At 45.5% G+C, this 24,058-nt stretch overlaps 1 protein-coding gene across 1 annotated transcript; it reads left to right on the top strand.

The window, feature by feature from the left end:
- The first annotated feature begins 1,555 nt into the window (after positions 1-1,555).
- LOC105276455 lies at positions 1,556-24,045 on the top strand. The gene is made up of 9 exons (XM_026970139.1): positions 1,556-1,776; positions 2,857-3,021; positions 16,090-16,203; positions 16,548-16,681; positions 17,262-17,412; positions 17,491-17,825; positions 18,243-18,461; positions 18,671-18,773; positions 18,852-24,045. Exons 1-9 carry the CDS (start codon positions 1,614-1,616, stop codon positions 21,749-21,751), a joined length of 4,284 nt encoding a protein of 1,427 aa, XP_026825940.1. The 5' UTR covers positions 1,556-1,613; the 3' UTR covers positions 21,752-24,045.
- The last annotated feature ends 13 nt before the right edge of the window (positions 24,046-24,058 follow it).

The raw sequence follows: 24,058 nt of genomic DNA on the forward strand, positions 1-24,058 counted from the left end.
TGTGAGCACGCCGATCTCGTCGCCGAATGCGTTATTAACACGATTTCACAAACGCTGGAGTTTCCACCATAATTACCGCAGGCACTCGTTAGCATTTACGTGGCCCACGCGCTAGGACGGATTCAATAGTCGGAACCTGAGATCGACGACTCATCCGATCAATGTGGCGGTGATAGAGCGCAATTTCCAGCACCTACCTAGCTCCGGGAGATCTCCCGCTCGGGGAAGATTATTGCAAAAGGGTGATTACACGCGCCACGGATCAGCAACCGGTCATTTGCCACGCTTATTAAATTCCTGCGAGACAAAACGATCGACACCAGCAAACGATCGTAAAATGGCTGATCCTGCCGTCCGTAATCCGTGTAATCCGTTTGTGTGCTTAATTGAGTTCCGATAATGGCGTTACATGGCATCTCCGACGAGTGGAGACGGAATTTTATACTTTGTACTGCGTTCTCTTGTGTGCTTCGTACGAGAACCCTGCGTTCACAGGTGCAATCGTGACAAATGCCGAATTGTTTCAGAGCAAAAATGATTAAAAGTCGTTGATCGAAATCTTGATTAATGACAACGTCTAGCATTCCCTTTTTCCATCGGATAGGGATACGCAAATCCATTTTTTTCGTGCTGTGATCTCCCCGCAAGACATATCAGAACTTTTGAAATGATAATCGAAGATCGATGAAATTATCCTGACGATGAGGTAATTGATCCGGTGAAGCTGTAATTAATATTTGATAGGAGGATTGACGAAATCTGAGGGATATCCGAATTTTCATGAAGAAACTGCTATAATTTCTTGACGGCAAGCGAGAAGGACGATTCGTGACCTCGTAAATTACATTAATACGTCGAAGAAAAAATTAATTATGAAAAAGCATGAGGAACATCGGACCTTCGATTCCACGTGCACCGGAGGTCGCGGGGTTAATTGCAATTTCCTTCAACGACTGTAATCATAACACTTGCCAACCGGTCGTACATACATCGACGGATTTAGGATTATTACTTTGATGAGTCTAATAACTGAATCAATATCCATCTGCGCTTTTCAATTTCCGCGCGCGTGAAACGATCGTAATGCAAACACACTTTGTTTGTCCTGTTAGACAAGTAATCAACTGCAAATTACATGCTTAACGTATGCTGGACAAGAGCTCCGATTAATTAATAATGCTCTCATCGTTTATATTGGTAAGACGTGCGTGAAAAGCGAAATGACGAAAATTATATCAAATTATACCAAAGTGTTATGAAAAAATTAATTTTTCAATTAATTTTTCATACGTAATGAAATCGTGATGTCATATCGATTTCAGGAGTTTTTCTTTCATAAATTTTACACCATATTTTTCATAGATAACGTATGTAGTATTCCTTTGACGAGAGCACGTAGGCGCCGGTGTTTAGCGAGAATCGAACGACCAGCAAGTAGCTATAAACGGGCACCTGCCGGAAGTCTCTTGTGTAATCCAGCGAAATTAAGCGGCCATCAATTCTCGAGATTTTCAATGACTTATCAGCTGTCGCTGGTCCCAAACGAACGCGCTTATATCGCTCTTCTAACAAAACGCATAAAGCTCTCGCCACCGTATCCCGTACGATTATTTATGACCCACGTCTATTTGTTATTGCAGAATGCTGTGGAGAAGATGCGTCCTCGGCTAGCTCTCGTTCTCGCGAGCTGCTTCAACCTCTTGCTAATCGTTGTCGTTCGCTGTCAGGAATTATCCGTCATCCGGCATTCCGATGGAGATATCTTCAGCATCGAAGGTAAATGTTCTATTAAGAGAATATAGAAATATAGAATTATTTCACTAACACCTATATTAAGACATAAACGTTTTACGAGTCACGAGAAGCCTCATCAGAAAGGTTTCATTCCATTTCCACAGAATATTTGTTAGGAAATTGCAATTGCTGGACGGTAAATCGGTACGACGAAAGAAGAATTTATAAAACAATTTTCTCAAAACGGGTAATCTCGTTTTTTGCGTAAATCTTCTCTGATGCGGAGAGGATGACGCGTTGCATTTTGGTGGTCCATTTCGAGAAGCGCGATTCATGCCGGTGGAATAGCGCAAATCCTGCTGCGCGATTTTCCGGTACACGCCGACAAAATGACACATGATGACGAAAGCGCCGAGCTCTTATCTCGGGACGATTTTACGCGAAATCGTGACACAACCGCTGTTCGAAATGCGAAAAAGAAAGGATGAAAAAGAAAAAGAGAAACGTAACGGATTAACCATGAAATTACGATGTAACGGTTTGACAGCTGTCCGACCTGTCCTTGCTCGACTGGATTATACATCCTGAGGATCGGCACACGCGAATTTCGAATGACGGGCTATACGTCAGCTTTTTCGAGAGCCTGGCATTATCACCGAGCGGTCCTGCAAAACACGCTTGGCGCGTGTGCAAGTTATCGATCCCCTCGAGAGATTAGTTAATTAACCGTTAATGTATGATGATGTATTTTAATGCGCGACACGCGAGTGGCACGACAACCATAAGTAGAGGAACGAGTACTCACGCATATGCGTGTACCGCCAGATAAAATGAGAAACGAGAGAGTGGTACCAAACAGGCCCAATCAAAAGACACCAAAACGTCGATGGCTGTCGTGTACTCGCTCGAGGACGCAAAAAGCAGAAACGACACGCTCGAACAATGTAACGCGTGAACGTAATCTTTCTTGTTTAATTGACTTCAAGTCCAGCTCAAGCACTCTCTTACTAATTGGCTGTCACGGAATTTTACTTCGAATTTTATTGTTTTTTTTATTCAGGCAGTACGAATTAAAAAAAGAGAATCGCGAGGGTAGAATTGTCTAAGAAAATTCGGTTTCAGGGTCCTGCACTGAAGCCTGCACGGTGCTCAGCAGCGGCACCGCCAGTCCGTACTCGCGCGGATCCTCGAGTCTGCTCGTGGCAAACAGCTCGTGCACGTGCCAGTGCAACTTCAACGTGCCGGTCTTCCGGGAGGATCTTCACATATGCGTTGACGACATCCACGGTAAGTGCGACTACCCGCTGATTCGCGGTGCCTTTCCTTCAGCAACGTTGCGCGAATTATCATCGCTCCATTACTATGTTACTCGACTGAATATCGTGCTCGGCGCAAATCGTGCTCGTTGCGAATTAAATCGTCTCCGCACGCGAAAAGCAGGAGCGAGTCAGCGTTCCTTCCGCTGCTTTCCTTCCAATTGCTGCTTCTCGCTGTCAGCTGGTCCAGATCGAGTGGCGGTGGCTCGTCAAAAGGCGGATTTGCACGGCTAATTCTCGTGCGTTTGGCATCGTGCTGCCGTGAATTTGCGATAGTATTCATCGTGGTTTATCGCGAACAAGTCTTTCATTTTCCTTCTTCCCGAGGGGATAATGAAGTGTTATCATGAGCGCGGATTTCACGGTGGTTCGATCGTTTCCGGTTATGCTGACTGTATAATTATCTCACGCCGTAAAAAAAATACCGGCGGGGGCATGTATGATTACATGGTCTCGTTGTTGATCGCGCGCCCCCTTTTTCCCGCGATATTGATAATATTATACGGCGAAATTATTTATTACGACGCCATTAATTTTCGCGCAGCCGGATCGAAATATCGTCCGCGATAGGTGGTCGACGCGCACCAGGTGCAGCCTCCCCGGAAGTGTGTCTTTTCTCGATCTTTCTCTCTCTCTCTCTCTCTCTTTCTGTTCCCCGTTCACCGACCGTACTCTCGGCATACCTCTCGGGTACCGTTTTTGAGTTGGCAATTGCGATTGGTCGCCGTAGGCAGAGGTGAGGCCACGTAAAAATGGCGTGTCCGCCTCGGCCAATGCAATTTCGACTTTAATGTTCACCTACTTGCGTGGCGAACATGACGCGCGATTAAACCACCGATCGGCCGGAATTTGAATAATTTCCCCTCGTCCCCCGTCGTCAACCGATCAATCGATCGATCGATCGAATCTCTTCTCACTCGAGAGTCTCACGGGTCCAGAGTCGATGAACATCGGACTAAGTGAATACCGTTCTCGTAAGGGGAACCGTCTCTTACTCGCCGAAAATCGCGCGAACACGCGAAATTATAGCGAGGGGTGAACAAGCACGCGGATACGCGCAGCGGGGTACCATCGCGTGCACCGCCGGGGTTGCTGATCAATTGCCGGGTATGCGTGTTAGGGCTCATTATAATTTACGAGGAGGGCCTACTTTTCTGGGCTCGGCTCGGAATTGATTTTTTCCCAGCGAACGAACTCGCGAGAGCGCTGATTTACGCCGACGATGAAATCGACGAGCGCGGCGGGAACCGCGTTCCTCCAGGTACGACAGAGAGGATGAATAATGCTCCAGGAAATTGTCCTGTCATTTAAGGCGCCGCGTCTTTATACCTCTGTCGATGTGTTAAAAATCGCGATCGATACATTACCATTGCTAATCATGAACATTGCAGATCGTGCTGGTGAATCTCCGCGGAGAACCGTAACAATCTCTCGGCAAGGAATGTCTTATTGCGAGGTCGTTGATGATAGATACTTAATAAAGAATCACTCGGAACGATGTTCGCCAACACGTTCGCCAATATATTTGCAAACGCGCTTCGAACGATCGAATTGCATTTGTGATACATGCTGAGTTGAACAATAATTCATACCTAAGAACGTTATTCTTGAATCAGTAAGCTGGCTGATCCAGGTAGACCGGACTAGTTGTGGAAGTCGTTATCAAAAGGAGGCAAGGAGGTGTCACCCGCAACTGTGAAATTGTCGTTACACCAGAAACCGCGATACGGTCGGTGAACAAACTGCACTGTCTTATTATTATTATTATTATTATTAAGTCACCCTTGACACAGCGACATATATCTGTTTGCGTATGCAACAAGTTCCTGTCGCTAAATACTAGGATGTTCATCCGCGAGCTAAATACAGATCCGAAGTGCAACGCATTGCTTGTAGTGTACGTTAGTATAATTAGTACGTTAGTATAAATCCATCGTGTAAAGAACTAAAAAATAAAAAGCCGAGGCAGTCGCCGCTCCGACTTTATTTATATGCAAATATAGTTGTGCCGAGCGTGAAAAACGGGAAGAGGAAATTTTACAGCGCCCCTTCCGCGCGCAGCTATCCCGCCTCTCCTGGCGGCCGAGCGGATTTCTCGACGCGCGAGCATACCGTTTTCAATTGAACCGCGTCATCGGAAATGATTGCTCCAGCTGTTCGAGTGCGTTTCTAAATCGGCTGCTACGCACGCGGTGTGGCATTAAGCGCTGCCGCGCTCGATGCACGTTGCGGGTCGCTTTCCTGCACGGGCAATCCGTCTTGCTTGCCTCTGACAATGTGATCAACGGAATTCGGTGCTGGAAAGAGATATAAGTCATGATCTGCGAGATCCGCCAATGCAACATTGGAAATCTGATCTTTGATTTTTAATTATGCCGATCCTGACGTGAATTCGCAACGATAATCCCTACGATCGTCCATTAATCTCGACGAGCAAGTTTCTGCTCCATTCATGGAAGGAATTACTATATAATGATCATTCGTCATGTTCAACGTATCCTGATAGTACCGCTCCGGATGCGCACCGACACCCACTCGCATTATAAATGTAATGAATCCCTCGTTACGATTATTTATCGCCCTACAATCCATTATCGTCCATTATTGGCGAGCACCCGCAGCCTTCTCGGCAAAACACCCCCAAATTATGTACTCCGGTGGGTGTTCGGCCCGTTGGCGTCGCACGCACACCGACTTCGACCCACTTACTGTGTCGATTTTTTCCTCGCGCCCTGTTACGCTCCCCTACTATATATATAACTTATGTCGCACATCATAAGGACCGCGTAAAATATGTATGGCGGCGGCGGGAGAGCGGGCGTATCGAAATTAATATTGTCAAACTCGCAACGCGCCGGCGGCCTGCCCCGATCTGCTCCGAAGTGCACGCTCGATTTCTCTCTTGTGCTTTATTGCGAATCGTAAGTCGGCGATTATTGGGGGATGATTTATGAGCGCCGAGACAGGCGCGGCCCTTGATAAAAGAGTCGGAGTCGAAAACATGATGAAGAAAGCACCGCCAGCATAAACCGGCAAAATCGAGCGTCGCAAGTGGAAGAAATTTTTGTCATTTTATTCCTCTCTTCTCGTCTTTGTAAACCTGTCACTTTAAGTTTGATTGAGAGATTGTGAAAAGGTCGTTGCACTCTAAACTCTAAGCATCACGAGAAAGAGAAAAGAAAACACGTCGTTGTGAACTTTTCGGCCATACATAATTTTGTTTTGAGACTCGTCTGAGAATCGTCGACATAAAGTTCAGCTCCGACGCGAGTCAATATTTTCTTTACGATAATAAATTGTTCGTTCACTTTCCGATGTTAACTCTGGTGCATTGCAGAATCTTTCTGTGGCAAGTGGACTCTCAGAAATACTTTTGCACGCTGAGGCAAGCGACAACGCGCGGCCTGTCATTTTGCCGCCGCTATTATTAATATTAATCTGTTTACCGCGGCTCGCGCGCGAACGGAGTTGTCCTCGATCTTTTGCCGGAAGATCGGCGAATTTATGAGCGGCCGAAGATTAAAAATGCTTCGTGGAAGCGAGAGGGTTTCGCTGCCGAGAAAGCGCGAGGATGTTTTCGGCACCGCGCGGCCCATTATTAGCCCGACAATTTCTTATGGCGAGCATAAAAACAATCTTGCTGTTGGGAATTTAACAGCCGCAACAAGATCGAACCTGATAACCCTGTATGCGACGAATTTCACGAAGAAGGTACGACTAAATAAGAAAGCAGATACATTCCTCAACGAAAAAATCGCGACGAAAGTCTCTCTGATGAGCGCGACAGAACTAAAAAAACCACAATTTTAATTTGTAATCAATTTTTACGCGTGGTCGAGAAACTTTCGCTTTTTTCGGTTTTTTTTAATTAATGCGTTTCGATGCCGTGACAAGTGTGACGAGAGTGGCCAATAACGAATCTGTGGCGACTTATCTGCATCTCATTAATGCGACAAATCGACCTGGTCTCGGTATCTGCGAGACGTCGTGTTTTTGCACGATCGGCGGAATTACGGTAATCAAGTATAAAACCGCGTATCTCCTCTCCCCCGCGGGGGCTACCACTACGAGGAAACCTGTACGACCTCGACGGGCCTTGAACCGGCGCTCGTCATCACTCTTTAATTTCTGCACCTGCAAGTACTAACGTACTGCTTGCGAAATCCTACATGAGCACGCTGACGAAAGAGAGTCGTTTGTGCAGAAGAGTAGGATTCCCGGGACCTTGACCCATGCAAGAAACCGATCCTCACCTATAATAATACACCTTGAGATACATCAGAGAAAAGGAGCATCTTGCATCTTGGATGTACCGCTTTTGGATTAACACATTTTTCTCTCTCGCTAATGTCTTTGATGTATTGCGTCTCCGCGAGTTGAATGATGATGTTAACTACTCTGCTTTTCATGGACGGGAGAGCTTGTGAAGACTGGTTCTCTTCTGGGTCACGTCGCATCTCGATAACGATCTTTTATCAGCAAATATGTATCTTGCAACGCTGAGAAAAAGAGAGAACGCTCGAATCTCACGCGTCGTTTGAAATCGATGATGAGATAACGCTTGCGTTTAGCATGTACATTTGCCTAATAATATATCGTAACGAGTTGACAGTTTAATTTGTTCTCGATGAGACGAGCCACAGCTGTAATCTATGCACGTAGAGGACCGCGCCTGAATAGTAGTTCTCAGCTCTTGAATCGAATCAATGAAATTGAAAATGGATATCGTGCATCGCAATCAGGAAGACGGCGAACTGTTATCCATTCTTGCACGGAGAATTGCGCTCTATGAATAATAATAGAACGCAAGACCGGTGATTTTCTGCGTTTGATCGCCGCGTGTAAAGGAAAGCATGTCCTGTGCAATCGCGTATTAATGCGATGCTCACAATGCTCGACGGATCGATGCTCCACTGCTCATCTATCACCAGCATTTATTTTTTTGATAATCATGTCATCAACAAAAATTCTTTCCATTCGTAAATCTTTAATGTAAATAATTATCGCAACGTTCTATATCGAGTTCTATATACAGAGTGAGGCACCTAAAACAGGCCACCTGAATATCTCGGCTGTTATTGGTGATAGAAAATACTGTAAACTCAGAAATGAAAAAGTTCTAGCCCTTAGAAATTTTTTCTTTTTCCGCGAAGTTCTGAGTTGTTGTTATCATTATTTTTTATATTGCCTAGAGTTCTCTGCTATTGAAAATACCGTAAACTCAGAAATGAAAAAGTTCTCGGGTTTAAAATTTTTTACTTCCCAGAGGAGTTCTGAGTTGATGATATCATTATTTTTTATATTGCCTAGAGTTCTCTGCTATTGAAAATACCGTAAATTCAGAAATGAAAAAGTTCTAGCTTTTAGAAATTTTTTCTTTTCCGAGAAGTTCTGAGTTGTTCATATCATTATTTCTTATATTGCCTAGAGTTCCCTGCTATTAAAAATACCGTAAATTCAGAAATGAAAAAGTTCTAGCTCTTAGAAATTTTTTCTTTTTCGAGTAGTTCTGAGTTGTTGATATCTATATTTTTTATATTGCCTAGAGTTCTCTGCTATTGAAAATACCGTAAACTTAGAAATGAAAAAGTTCTAGCACTTAGAAATTTTAGCCTTCAGTGACCTTGAATGATTTTGACCTGTAGATCAATGTGCGCATCTTCAAACGCTCTACTAGATGGTACGTAAAAACACATATCATACCATTTAAAAAAACGAAGTTAGCCTTCATATGACCTCTACGCGTCCACCTAATAAAAAACTATTTAGAACAAATTATGTGTCCCTCGAAACCATGCAAGTTTGGTCTGACACATTTTTTTCTATCACCAATAACAGCCGAGATATTCAGGTGGCCTGTTTTAGGTGCCTCACCCTGTATAATTATAATTTCACGAGAGAATTGCGTGAAGAGGATTTATCGTACAAATGATCCATGAGTCTTTCTGATCTTCCTGCGCAAAATGGAGCTCTTTTGCGGCGGCTTGCATCTCGTAACACTCATCTCAACGCAAATCTTCTGTCGTAATCGCACATTGCAAGAAATATACCCCGAGCGTGCTCGCGTCTTACTTCCATACGTTTCGCGAATTTGTCACGGTGTGTCTGGAAACCCATAAAACGTGCCCCCGAGGGATGCAAACGTACGTAATTCACGATGCGACTATATTATGTAGATGTGAGTAATCAGCAGAAATATATAACTATCGATATCGCACAGATATCTCGATATTAACATTATGACTCAAATTTATTTCGCGATTAACTGAAGCATTACAAACTAAAATAAGTGAACACCTTGTTAAATAAAATAAAAATAATTTAATAAAAAATACAGTAATTATTACTGAGTAATATATGGCACAATACAGGATTGACTTCATTTGCTCATGAAGACAATACGATCATTTTACGAAAACAGAAACGATTAGAAGATCAAACAGCCTGCCTAATAAATCACAACGTAGCACCTCTTCATGAAAATCAATCGAATAATAACAAGTGCATCGAATATCTCACCACGCGATATTCACCCTATTCTCGTGACGCCACGGTGTTCTGCAGCAATTGTAGACTCACGATTTTCACCATCTTCAGCTTCTACCACCGGAATTTCACGGCGATTAACTAGAAGCTGTGCATCCTGCGGGTGATTCACTGTTACCTCTCGAACCATGCTCCTCGGAGGTCATCCCGGAGGGTCACGCGAATATTCCAGCTCCTGAATACTCGCTCGTAACTACATGCCGCAGCATTCTTGTCTGCTCAGAGATCGCTCCAGTAATGACGTAATTCTGAGATCGCGAGAACGTGTTCCTCTCGACATTATACGCACGAAACTTGATCCTCTGCAATCTGTGAGCACCACCGCTTCGTCTGGCACCTGCCGAGGTCCTTCTGCTATCACCTTGCGCGCTCTTCGACCTGAGCTTCCTGAGCCGATGAAAGAACATGACGCATATCTCGATGCAGTAATGCAACGATAAGCAGTAACAGCGATGTTATTCCTGAGCGATGTATCATACTTTATAACGATATTTGATGATTAATCATAAGCTGATGAGTTCGCCAAATTACGACATAGGGAAATGAAAATTATAATATATATTTTTAATGGTATTAATATTGTTAAAATTTAGGTGTGCAGATAAAGTCATCGGGTTCGTTTCCTCGTTTCTCTGATTAATAACACGGATTTCCACGAGATAGATGGATTTTCTATAATCGATTAATATACGAGATTGATCGAAAGAAACACGCGTCCACGCAGTACCGTAAATCGCGCGAATATTCATGGGAAACACGAGGAAATATCGTTTTACCTAACGACCCCGCCGTCCACTACGCATGCATTAAAATCCATTTTCTTCCCGGCTCTCGCTCGAGCCAGGAACAAGGATCTGCGCGCTGCGATTTCGCGACCGGTAACGCAAGTAACACTCTCTCGCAGTGCCTGGAAAAGAATCGCGAGAATTGATGGAGGGTCGTTACGGAAAATCAAGCTCCGTACAGACGTACACCCCTCGACGGGCCTTTCCCAAGCTGCCGACTTGACTAATGTGCATGCACGCCTGAACGTGACGGTCCACAAAGATACCTTAACGCCATAATCCACGAGGCGAGGCACCATTAACACACTTGGGCTGTCGCGTCCGGGTCCGATCGCACGGACGATGAATATTATCCGCTGGTGACGAAGGAAAAGTACCGGCTACTCCGTTTCGAATAACAAATGTGTCTGTGGGAAAGAGGAACGCTCGTCCCGTTGTCTAGTCAAGTGGCCTTTTTATTTCCTTCTCGTCGAGCGAGGAACCTTCATTCCACTCGAAGTGGGTAACTGCTGAGCTGAACAAGGTCCTGAATTTCCCTGAGAAAACAAACAGATTCATTTAAGACATTATCTCTTCGAGACGTTTTTACCGCGGCAGATTTCTATGAATTTAGTTAATCAATGGCTCGTCTGCCATTGTAAATAGTTAACTTGACGCAGTGCTCGCAGTACTCGCTGGTCCTCGAGAGAATTACACGTCTTCGCGCGGTACACCCAGACAGTACATCGACAAAGCCAAGGTGGAAGACCCGCGTTGGCCTCTTCGGGGCCAAGCGGTCGCGCCGGGCGTGCGGCACTCGCGCGACTCGTTCCAAGGTCACACGTGCCCGTTTTGCAACCAATAAATGACGGTCCGCGGGGATAGCCACCGATGGCGGAAGAACGAGAAAGCAAGCCTGGCATTTGCATCGGCACGGCCGGCGCGCTGGAGGAGATACCGCAAGAGACAATGAGCAACGGTGCCGATCTCTCCCCATGGAGAGAGTCTCGCGGTGCCCGATTCGGATCCACGATCGATTACGCGCGTCCACGAGGAGGAATTTCCGGCTTTCGGCCAACATGAGCGATCTTGCTTAATTCCACAAGCCGTAGTACAAGAGAGAGAAAGAGAGAGTCGGTTCTATATTTAGAAATACTGATCGCGAGGATCGAGTGATTTAAGACCGACAGATATTGGAATTGAATGTCTAAACATTTTTTCATTCTTGTCTATAAAGACTTATCAAATGATGCATTGAAGATTGCATTATTACCACGTCTCATCGTAGCTTATTGCTTCTTTTCTACGTATGTAGATAGAATACTGATTTGCCTCTCGTTACGGTCTCCACAAGGCGAGGATTTTTCCCCGCGATATTACCGCTTCATCAGGCGATACTTGGACATTAATTTCACGTTTGATCAACCGAACGAAACCGCAATCATCACCCCTCGATCTCGGCAACAGGTGTCAAGGCCATTCGCGCGATACGCCACGGTAGCCGGAAGCAGCGCCTTCAGCTGGCGCCCGTCGCTGCCAACGGACGTTGAATGATAATGATTTGCCGTAGTTATGTAGTTAGGATTCTTTGATGACGCGTAATGTTTCAGAGAAGTCGAGAATGCTCGCAGATTGAAAAGCCGAGTTTCTTCGGCGTCTACCGTCTACCGGGATCGGCGCGGAAACCGCGTCTCCGCGAGTCGTCAAATCGAGCGGATAATTCACGGTTGCCCGAGGGAAATTACACGATCGCGACGGAAATTGCCCGGTTCCTCGACCGGAACTCCAGAGTCGAGACTTCGTTTCTTCGTCGTTTCGATCCCGCGTGCTTCCTTGCCGCGTTGCCGTCGTGGTTGCATAATCGATGATCTTACACGCGCGTAAGTAAATGCGCCGTGGGTTCATGGTCAAGTCGCAATCATTGTCATCATCACGGCGGGAGGCTCGACGGTACCTCGTTGGATATTAAGCAAGTACTTGTTAAACTAATTAGACGATTATAGCGTGATCATCGTCGCGCGTCATCGAGGACTGATGAAATCTCCGCTTCGCAGTCGGAAATAAACGTATACTTAACGTCTTCCATTCGAAGCAGCGAGATCCAGGATCTACGCGGGAATACTCAGTACATCTAATAAGGCGCGATTTTTCATGTAAACCCTGATATTAATTTTCATATACATTTTTTTACAGTTTATCACTTGTGCACGCGTTCGCGATACAACCGTGCGCTGGAGAATAACTAAGCAGATTCACCGTGACTAATTAATGAATTCTTTATACGCCGCGCTGTCAATTATTTAAATACCGATAGAGAAACGCGCAAGCACCGCGAAAACACACGCGGGATACGTCGTATAAACCACAACCATAAGTCAGCGATGGCTTTCGAGCGAGATGACACTATCTATCAACCGGCTCATAAGAACCGCTTCTAGTTTCGCGGATTCGTCGCCGTCTTACAGCCGGGGTCAGGGTTCAAGCAGTCACCTCGCGGACTCTTACCTGCCGGGGTGAGCTCGGGACGATCGTTAATCAGCCGGTCGTTTATCCAACGTGGATCGCGGGTCCCCGATCCTGCAGCCGGGATGCAAAGCAACGGGAGTAAGTACTCCCGACACTCGTGCGCACGGATCGGCGATCTCGCGGCATTAATTGGGCTTAATCGCCGAGAATCGGCCGGGATCATTATCCCTTATGGGAATTCTAGGTCTCGAGAGATCTTCCGAATTCTTTTCGCGACAGAATCCGCGTAGCGTTCCACGAAAGGCTTGAGGGTCGCGAGAGATGAATCTGCGAGGATGAAACAGGGTCCAGCGCGAAGATTGATGTCTATCGACAAAGCTGGATCGCAAACGCTTCCGTGTACGGATTCCATGTATCATCGACTTAGAGATTGTTTGCGAGGAGATGACGCTGGGCCAAGAAAGATCGCGAGAACTTATGAATATACATGGATGTGTCGTTGACCCTCATCAACCGCCATCAACACTATGCTTGGCGTGCCGATTCTGTCATTAATATGGGCAGAAATGTGAAGATGCTAACAGCGCCTGAATATATAAGTTATGGGAAACACGCGCGGAATCTCTCGAACACATTTTTGAGTACTCGAGCAGATAATAAAATCTCATTCTCTCATTAACTCCAGTTTTTTTTAGCGGAACCGTAATCTGAAGCTCAAGTAATAAGAGGCATTTAAAACTGGATTTATAAGAATGTGGGAACTGTTAGCCAAGACAAATCGATTCCAATTTGTTATTAAATCTACGAATGAAATTTTGAATTAAATTGCATATATTTTAGATACTTTCGTACACATGTGACACAAATCAACCGTAACGGTGACACACATACTTCATGGAATTATGTCATCTTCGGAAAGTAGACAACGGTTTAGCGATGCATCATCATATGCAAGCATCGAAATAAATAGCAATGGTCCGATATCGCGTTTCGAGCGTCGCCTGTCAGGACACGGAGGTCCTGATACATAATTTATAAACGATCGGCGGCCGTTACGGTGCGGTTTTAATACGGCAAATGTAAATTCACGACGTCGAAACGGACTTCTTCAGCGAGCGAACAGGTTCGCCGTGCCACTGCTGCCGCCACGCCGTAATTAATTCCGGCGAGTGCCTATCGAATCCGCCGATATTTATTGCGCTCTTTATCCAATAACGTACGGCGCAAATTAGAAATTGCAAACACGCAGCTCGCGCGAAATTGCGGGGTATTGAATTTTATATTGCCGGGGATGGAAGGGAGCGGGGATCCCGGGCGCGACATCAGTACCGAAGATTAATTCGACGAAGGCGTTTGCATAATCAAATATGTGGTTAACCCAATTTGAATTCAAGTTTTCGAGACCGATATAAATATTCCTTCCCCGTGCAGTTTAAGATCTCCTTTCCGCGAAGACTTTAGTCAAAGTCTCGAGAGGGATCATAAACCAAAGCCGCGCTCTTCATATATAACGCGTCAGGGTAGTACTTGCGGGGCCCCGTATCCTTTGCAATTTTACATGAGACTCTGCATGAATCAGAGTTATTATTATCGAGAGTTATTACCGCAACGTGCTTCCGTAATGATCAGACCACGTTATTCGCTGGCGTTTCGTATAAAAGGATTATTAAATTATTATTTCGTGTAAATAATTATGAAAATGATTCCACGTCACGCTTTAAAGCAGTTGGGGATGGCGTGTATTTTAATTTATACTGATCGCGCGCGTATTTCTCTACAAAAAAAAGAAATCATTCTTCATCGAGGCTGCCGCCCATCGCGAAACTTGCGTTCGTGCAGCGTGCTACGACGGCGTCTCGTGTAAAAGGATTATTAAATTATTATTTCGTGTAAATAATTATGAAAATGATTTCACGTCACGGCTTTAAAACAGCTGAGGATAGCGTGTATTTCAATTTACCGATTTAATTTTTCTCCAAAACAAGAAATTATTCTTCATCGAGACTACCGTCCATCGCGAAACTCGCGTTCGTGCAGCCTGCTGCGGCCGCGTTTCCCCGTTCGCGAGATTTTTGGCATAAGCAGGCCGGATCCTCGCAATTTATTCAAATGAGCAAAACCGCGCGCGCGGTAGTCCCTGGGGCGATATTTTGCCCCAAATTACAAGCTGTCTCGCACAACCGACGAAATCCTCGGGCTGGATCAACATGCGATTGCGGGAAAAAGTGCTCGTCGTCCCCGGAGACACCTTAATTCCGTAATTCTCTGAAAAATGCCCGTCTCGACAGTTTACAGCTTCCGCAACGCGTTTTTCGCGTAATCTGCCCTGCTGCTGCTTCTTTTTTGCGCGATTGCATCGATGCAAGCGACGACGGTCTGATCTTCTGCAGATCCAATAATCAATCCTTTTTCACTCGGTATAATAAATATACAGGGTGAGGCACCTAAAACAGGCCACCTGAATATCTCGGCTGTTATTGGTGATAGAAAAACAATGTGTCAGACCAAACTTGTATGGTTTCGAGGGATACATAATTTGTTCTAAATAGTTTTTTATTAGGTGGACGCGTAGAGGTCATATGAAGGTCAACTTCGTTTTTTAAAATGGTATGATATGTTTTTTTACGTACCATCTAGTAGAGCGTTTGAAGATGCGCACATTAATCTACGGTCAAAATCATTCAAGGTCACTGAAGGCCAACTGCAAGGGAAAATAATTTACTTTATATTGCCTAGAGTTCTCTGCTATTGAAAATATCGTAAATTCGGAAATGAAAAAGTTCTAGCCCTTAGAAATTTTTTCTTTTTCCGCGAAGTTCTGAGTTGTTGTTATCATTATTTTTTATATTGCCTAGAGTTCTCTACTATTGAAAATACCAGAGTAAATTCAGAAATGAAAAAGTTCTAGCCCTTAGAAATTTTAGCCTTCAGTGATCTTGAATGATTTTGACCCGTAGATTAATGTGCGCATCTTCAAACGCTCTACTGGATGGTACGTAAAAAAACATATCATACCATTTAAAAAAACGAAGTTGATCTTCATATGACCTCTACGCATTCACCTAATAAAAAATTATTTAGAACAAATTATGTGTCCCTCGAAACCATGCAAGTTTGGTCTGACACATTTTTTTCTATCACCAATAACAGCCGAGATATTCAGGTGGCCTGTTTTAGGTGCCTCACCCTGTATGCTTGTAATTTGCAAAAATGTTTCTTGCCTTGAACAGATCTTAATTGATGTGCGAATTGTGTGTTTCCAGAGTGCAACGTCGCCGGTTTCGTCAGCAACAATGGCCAGGTGGAGAGAGTACCATATGTCTTCTTGCCGCAACGGGGGCAGATAATATATCCGCACGCGGAGATCCGTTTTAAAGGTAAACTGTCACTTTTTCTTTCTCTCTCTTTCTCTCTCTTTCATAATCAACCGTTAAATGAGTACCAGGGAGATTAGAATTGAACAAATCTAGAGACTAGATACTTTACTGTTATATTTATCTATTAATAGAACCGTATAGCGAATTGATTCCGATTGTTACCATCGTAAGAGACGAAGCAAGATTCAGTACGCGTTCTTGACGGAAATTGTTCCGGCGGCCGCGTTGGGCCTCCTTTTCAAGAAAAAAGATGTTCCGGGCGCTCATTTCTCGGCTCATTATCCCTCGCCTCGTTTCTCTCGCATGATCGCTTAACACGGACGTAAATTATCCTCCGAAACTAGGTGTGACCACTCCTGTGTGCGGGATCGCCGGTGCCCAGCAATTGGGGCGGGCGGGATGGTCCGAGCTGAGGAATCTCTCCGATGCCGAGCCACCATTCAGACTGTTCCGGGACGAGGGCAGGACGTTCCTCCAGGTTGGTGAAAGAAGAAGAAGAAGAAGGGAGAGAGAGAGAGAGAGAGAAAAAAAAAGAGAGTAACTCGCATCGCTCTCTGTCATTACGCGCGAGTGTAGAATCGCGTAATCAGCCGCGTGAGTGGCGGTGAACGCGGTGAAATCAGACGGGGGAGGTATGAGGGAGAACTTATGCACATACCGGCGGTATTTAACGAAAACCGCGGGTACGGCTCGTGTATCACCTGTGCACGACCAGTAGTGCCCGCAAAACGGGGCTCCGCGGCTAAACGGCGCCGGCGGTGCCTTCAATTACCGTAATTAGCCCGCGTGACCGCACCCGTGGGGGGAAGGACGAAGGAGAGGATTCCACCACGTATGAATGTGCGACGACGAGTGCTAATACGAAAATGCAGCGAAACGCAGAAAAAACGTTCCGCAGTGTACAGTGTATGCATTTAATTTCCGTCAGCAGTTATCGTGCCTCTTCCTTCCTTCCTTCCTTCTGTGCGATATCTCGCCTCGCGTAATTGCATGAGAATACAATAAAATTCTTAATATACTTGCTTGTTGTATTGTACATAATTGCGTGATCATTGCAGTGGATCGGCGAAGCTGGACTGAGAGATGCAGCGGAGGGCAGAGTGGTGACAGCCAAGCTAGTCTGCAGAGATGCGTCGCCCAAGTCGACGCTTCCGGGAGTTTTCACGCCCTGCGTGGCCTTCAGGGTAGCCGGCTCACCGTCAAAAAGCAGTACGTAGAACAGTACGCGTATTCACGAAATAATCTGTGTGTAATTAATTAAATGTGTATTCCTTTCTTGTGTACCAGACATACGAGAAGTGATGTTCGCACCGACGGTCCAAGTAGCGCAAGGTTTATCAGCCACAGAGTACATTGCCATCGGCCTCTCGTCCGTGATCCTGGCCCTCATCTACGTGGCCAGCGTGTCGTTATATCTGCACAGCAGAAGGACGAAGAGGAAATCCATCGAGGAGACAAACGTCACTCTGGACGGTGGCCGAGATAGTGGTGGTGGTTTAGTGAAGAACAATCCGCTGTTGGCCGCCACCAGGCACTTTGAGAGCGACACCAACAGCGGGCTCACCGAGAGCGACATCGGCGACGATCTTCCGCCGAGCGATAACGAGCAGGGCTTCGAAAACGTAAGTACGATCTCATCTCCAAGAATAGTTGCTCCATCACTATCCGGACGAGATGGATCGACTTGCAACGCGCCCAATTAACGCATCAGCTTCGCGCTCCGTTAATCCGTACCATTCCAAGTAGGCGAAGTGCATTCCGTACTTTTACCAGCAACAGTACTACCCGCGGGTACTACGTCTTCAGTGCGTTCCACGACTCGCTTCCAATCTCCACGTCGTGCAATCTCGCCTCGCGTTACTTTCGGAACTGGTTAGTCCTCGAATGTGACGCGCGACCCGCGTCACATGTCTGTCTTCAATTTTACAATTTTATTTTCTGAATTACGAAATAATTTTCACGTCGAGCTCTTTAAAAAACCTTATAAACTGTTTTTGATAATTTCCTTGAAGAACTTGATGAATTGCATGCTTGTTCAGATAACGTCGGCAATCGTTCACCCGCACTGCGTGTATGTGGAGCAATCGGAAGGACTCCTCTCCGCGGGTTCCATTCTCGGTGAACGACTGCCGGAGGAGGATGTACGCGTCGTGGAGACGGCTGACAGCTCGCATCAGCAGGATGCGCCGGTTCTCCCAGGTGCTCAACGGAGGAAATTGTATTTCAATCCCGCGTACTTCGATCGACAGCTATTGCTGGTAAGTCGTTTAACACGGAGACCAAGGGGAGAAGAGGGATTGCTCATTCCTCGTTCGCGCGAGTCATCTATTTAACGTCTCCGAAGTGCGAAGTGCTTTAATAGTGCACTGTCGACGTAAAATCCGCTCGATTCGCAAACTCCGTGCTATCCTCATTCACTCGCGACCAGCGACAAGATAATTTGAAAAGAGTCCGGCGTTTTTCTCAGGCCCCACCACCGGCTGCCATCGAGTTCCTGCTCAAAATCCGAGAAGTCATCTCCATCGCCAAGCACAAGATGGCCGCGAAGAGATTCGTCCCTACCCTCATTGGTGAGTGTTGAAAAATTTTGTCGAAGCTGGTAGTATTGTATTAAATTGTGACTTTTTGATGACTGTGGATGCGATCAGATATCCCGGAGGAGAGTGGTTCCGACCGTTGCGAGTCGGCAAAGTCGAGCAGCAAGCACCAGCAAAGAACGACACCAAGTTCCGGGCCGGGCGGCAGTTCGGCCACAAAGTCGCGCAAGTCCCAGAGGTGCACCGGATGTCCCGGCTGCAGCGAGTCCCCGCGACAACTGCCGGTTCTTCCCGCGCTCGATCTGCCGAACCACGGTGAGAACAAGGTTCGCGCCTGGCTGGAAGACGTGCGACCACCGCAGCGTCGCTGGAGAGACGTCGAGGACACGCGCAGGAACTTCCAGGAGAACGCGCGGACGTTCGCCAGAAATCTGGAGTACCTGAAAGAATTGGCGAGACGCGACTTTGCTGATCCAGATGATCGCGCGAGCTTGGCTGGCAAATCGATGTCCTCGTGGAAGGATAATCCGCCGATGCTAAGGACCTTCCAGAACATCACCGCCAAGAGTGAGATACTAGAGAATGACGAGCGTCACAGTGTATCCAGGCGGTCGACCAGATCCATGTTCGAGGAAACGGAGCGTGATCGTTACAACAAGCGGAAGATTGGTACTATGTACCGATACGTCGGCGGCGACGACGCGATAAACGCGAAGGTCCGCAGGGCCATCGAGAATTCTTTCCTCAAGCAACTGGAGGAGAACGTGGTCATGGAGAACGTGACAAAGGAGAACGGTGTGAAGGACGACAGAAGCGGCAAAAGCGAGGACGAGTCGACGGCGAAGACGGAGAGATCGTCCGGCGACACGGGAAGATCGGCGGAGGAATCACCGCGGCCGTTGCGGGTCAACAACGCCCCGAAGAGATCGAGGAAGGCGAGAGCTCCGGCTGTGCCGTCGTCGAAGAAGAAAGAACTTCCCGACATGATCAATGAGCTGCCTAGCGCAAAGAACACCGCGCGCCGCATTATGGACGCCGTGATACGCGAGATGGTGGACGTGAAGGTGTCATCGTCATTGGATCATCATTACGATAGACCCACGATAAACGGAACGACGAATCATGGCAACTACGAGGTAGACAGTTTGGAGCGTTCCAAGTGCAGTCGGAAGTCGTCGACATCGCCGGATCAATCTTCGACGGACAACCAATCAAGCCCGGCGCTGTCCACGGCATTGCCAATGGACGAGGAGCTTACGATGCAGAACGCCGTAATCAACACGCGAACCGGCGAGATGACGATGTCAAAACTCAATGGACAGATCCTCGCCGAGCGTAGTTGCTACGTCGGCTTGCCGGAGCTGATCAGCGGCCAGCGCGCGGAGGCGTACTCGCTGGTGAGCGAGGTCTACGTGAACGACGGTTACGCTAGTCCAGCCTGCAGCGATGACAGCGGCCCAGAGATCCAATACGAGCCGGAAAACCCGGGCCACCTGACCATCAAGGTGCAGGACTCGCCGGAGAACTACGTGAAGCTCGACGAGTCCGAGTACGAGCCGGATACACTGGACCGCAAACCGATGAAGCTGCGGATCAACGAAGACGTGCACTACGACCGGCAGGAAGTCTCCAGCGAGGTGTACGTGGACTCACTGGAACGACCAGCCCAGATTCTACTCAGGAGCAAGGGCAGCTTCCGCGATGAGGACTCCTCCGCGCTGCAACGCAGTAGCCACGGTAGTCTACGAGAGATCTACGAGGCAAAGATCAGGTCGAGCTTGAAACTCGACGCTCCTCACAGCGCGATGGCCAACGAACACGGGACACAGCTCGATGGGACTCTCTCGTGGAAGAAGTGCAGGTATCTCACGCCCGACAGCAGACAAGCAAAGAGGCAACGCAAGCCGCACAACCAACCAGACGTAGTACCGTTGCCGCCTATGGAGGAGATCTATCAGCGGCCGAAGCCGCCACGGCGAGTTGAAGATGCAAATCTGCCGCCGTCGCCGCCGCCTTTGCAACCGACATCACCGTCAAAAAACGTCTGGGACAGGAGTCTTGTCGAAGCGGGTGACCCTACCGCCAGCAACGGCGCTCCTGTCCCGAAAGCGGACGGATACCATGTAGGGAACTGGACCTGCCGTCGCGCGCCGAAGACCCAGGTTGGCGTCGCGAACGACTACGAGATTTACAAGAAGCAGCATCGTAAGGACCTCACGTCGTTCCTCAGCGAGAAGGTGAACGACAGTACGATGGCAAACGGCTGCCGGGATTGTCCATGCGAAACGCGAATCGAGATTGTTGATGCTGAAGATAGATGCAGATTTTACGGGAACGTTGACGCCAAGGAAGATGTCTTATCACGCGGAATAAGGGTGACTCGAGAGAAAAGGCCTGCCATGAGCTCTTCCCATCATAGGAACTCCGCGAGGAACAATAAGACGCGTTCATGGAGCGTCGTTCATCATCGAGAGGACGAGGACCGACTCATCGAGAGCAGCAGAGTACAGAACTGCTCCAGGACGAAGCAGCTGATGAAGGGTCTCTCGAGGAGCTGCGACTCCGGCGTCTCGAGCAATGCAATGCTGCCGCTGGTAGCGGACAATCGGCGCAACCACATGAAGATCGAAGACAGCGGCTATCTCAGCAGCACTGACAGCAACGGCTCGCACAAGCGGCTGCTGAGACACGAGGTGAGCAGCGTGTCCGAGGAGACCGACGAGACCGAGTCGGTGTGCGATGGAGCCAGCGAGAGCGGCGCCGAGAGCATCGGCACCGACAGCGTGTTCTTCGGCAACTTCCGCAGGCTGTCAGAGATCTCGAAGAGCGCGGATTCAGGGGTGGACCTGAGCGCCGGCAATCCGACGTGTTACCAGCCGCTGTTCGGTGCGAGGAACGACGCCGCGGTTGTTCTGGAGAGGAACAACTTCAGCACCAGCGACAGCGAGACCGAAAGCCTCGTCACCGTGTTACCGCCTTGTAAAAGTCAATGCAATAGTTTAATATCGTAGTCTCGAAACGCCGAAAGACGAGCTGAACAAATTTAATAAATGGTTGTCGAAGAGTCTTCCGATAGGATCCAAATTAGAGTAGTCTTTATCAAAATAAAGTTCTTCTTTCTGTCTTGTAGATAAAGATAACAGGACCGGTAGCGTTAAACGTTATTAATTTACTGCGAAAAACACTTGATATTTTCCTACTTTTCTTCTTTTATTGAAAATGATGATGTGAGATTGCATAATGTATGTAGATTAAAGATTTTCATACTAGTATAGATGTGAGAGTACGTGAGATTTATTTCTGAAAATGCTTGATTTCCAGAACAATTGGAAATTAGAACAATTGAAAGAATATTTCTTAATTTATTTTCTATCGTGAGTTAGCAATGTGTCAAGTGGAAAGAATGTAACGTTACTTTTAGTATAAGTAGAAATCAAAAAAACGATTTGCCATCGTACTAAATAGAATATTCGATAGCGTCGTACGAATTTTATCACAGTTTCTGCAGACAAGTCCTAAGGCCAGTATAAAGGGGAAAAAAGTGATCGAAAAATTAATTTTGTAAAGTAGATAAGATATTACATCGTCATAATAGCTTTGTAAAGATTAAGATTAAATACAAAGCGCTAAGTGCTTAAAAGTTCATCAAGCGGGTAATTTATAATTTATAATGATGATGATATTCTCTTTGCTCAGCTCATAAGTATGTTAATTGAGACTCCTATACGTTATCTTTAATATTAATATATTTTTAAGCTAAATTTTATGCGTAAAAGTTCAACACATTTTCGCGAGAAACATATTATATACGTGTTAAGCACACTCTTAATATTTATTATTAATTTTACATACTTATTTATTCATATTTATTATTTCCTATTAACTTATGTCTTTTATACATAAAACTATGTGGAATAAATTACATTAAAAAATCCACATAGTAGATAGTATTAAATACGCGGCATATTATTGGCCGGAAGTGCAATATTAGTCTGTAATGCCCATAAATTGTCTTTATGGAATATTTTAAGAAAGACTTTTATTAAAGAATTAACGATATAGAGAACAGTAATAAATATAAAGAGCAACGATATCTTGCCAAAAAGGTATTAACGTCCTATATATTTTCCTGATATTGTTACAGTTGTGCATATGATTCCGTTTTATATCATATATCGCTCTTAAACCCGTATAACTGTTACGATAATTAGAAATAGTTTATAACGTGACTGATATCTCGCTATCTTTATTATTTATAGCTAATTACTTCCAATACGGCAAAGCAGTGAAATAATTGCTGAAAACGTGCAATATTAATGCAAATAGATATATTCTGCAACATAATTTTATAAATTTAAGATTATATACTTTATAATTAAGTGATATTTATCGTTAATACTTGAAATGATTTTGTATTAACCGAAAACATTATTTTTTTAAAATGATATATTTCCATGTTTGTAGTTATGTTTTGTACTTGCACAAAAATTTAATATTTAATATTTAATATATTTAATATTTAATGATATTGATATACATATTAATATATATTTTTATCTATGTTAGCTAAATTATATATAGAAGCGCACGCTTCCATGTACCTGCCAAATGTAAATACTCGAGATAGATTTTAATATATACTGTTAAATATATCTATATTATTTAATACCATTTTGCGATATGTCTACTGTTTTAATATACATATATTTTATAAAATGTTTATTAAAGTAATATGTATAATAATATATACATACAAGTATGCCGCTACGATCGTAAACTTTTTCGGGAGCTTCAGAATACGCTAATCTCTACGCAATTTTTGAAATTCAATAATACGTTACTATTTTTTTGCAAAAGATCATATATTTCTTAATAATTATTATTTTGTGAATCATTATGAGTAATTATTATTTCCACAATGTTCGAAATGAGTTTCTAAACCTTTACGTGCTCACGAGCGATCGTAACGTAGCATAAAAGATTATGGGAACAGATTCTAATTATTGCTCGGCTATCTTTTAGCGCGAACAAGTATGGTGTCGGTAGGTTTCGGGTGTGTCAAACGCTTCGCTAAATTAAGACGTACGTACGTTACCTCGAGGAGAGCTTCGAGAGCTCTTTGTCGGTGGAAACGACTGTCGAACGACAGTCCTGACTTCTTCATTGCGTGATAATACGTTGTTGAGCGTCTCGTATCTAATCGAAACGACGTTGTTATGCTAGTTGCGGAAAGCATTGCCTACGATTGTACATATTTTAACGTATTTTAACAGATTCTTACTATTTTATAATAAAACTTGTTGATGGGAAAGAGGTGT

Source organism: Ooceraea biroi, chromosome 6 (assembly GCF_003672135.1).
Source record: "Ooceraea biroi isolate clonal line C1 chromosome 6, Obir_v5.4, whole genome shotgun sequence".
In the NCBI taxonomy this organism is placed as follows: domain Eukaryota; kingdom Metazoa; phylum Arthropoda; class Insecta; order Hymenoptera; family Formicidae; genus Ooceraea; species Ooceraea biroi.

Bases quoted from the DNA above. Each gene is read 5' to 3' on its own strand.
- LOC105276455 (XM_026970139.1), top strand. From the start codon at position 1,614: ATGACCCACGTCTATTTGTTATTGCAGAATGCTGTGGAGAAGATGCGT. The intron at 1,777-2,856 runs GTAAATGTTCTA...ATTCGGTTTCAG, and splicing joins AGATATCTTCAGCATCGAAG to GGTCCTGCACTGAAGCCTGC. The intron at 17,413-17,490 runs GTACGTAGAACA...CTTGTGTACCAG, and splicing joins CGGCTCACCGTCAAAAAGCA to ACATACGAGAAGTGATGTTC.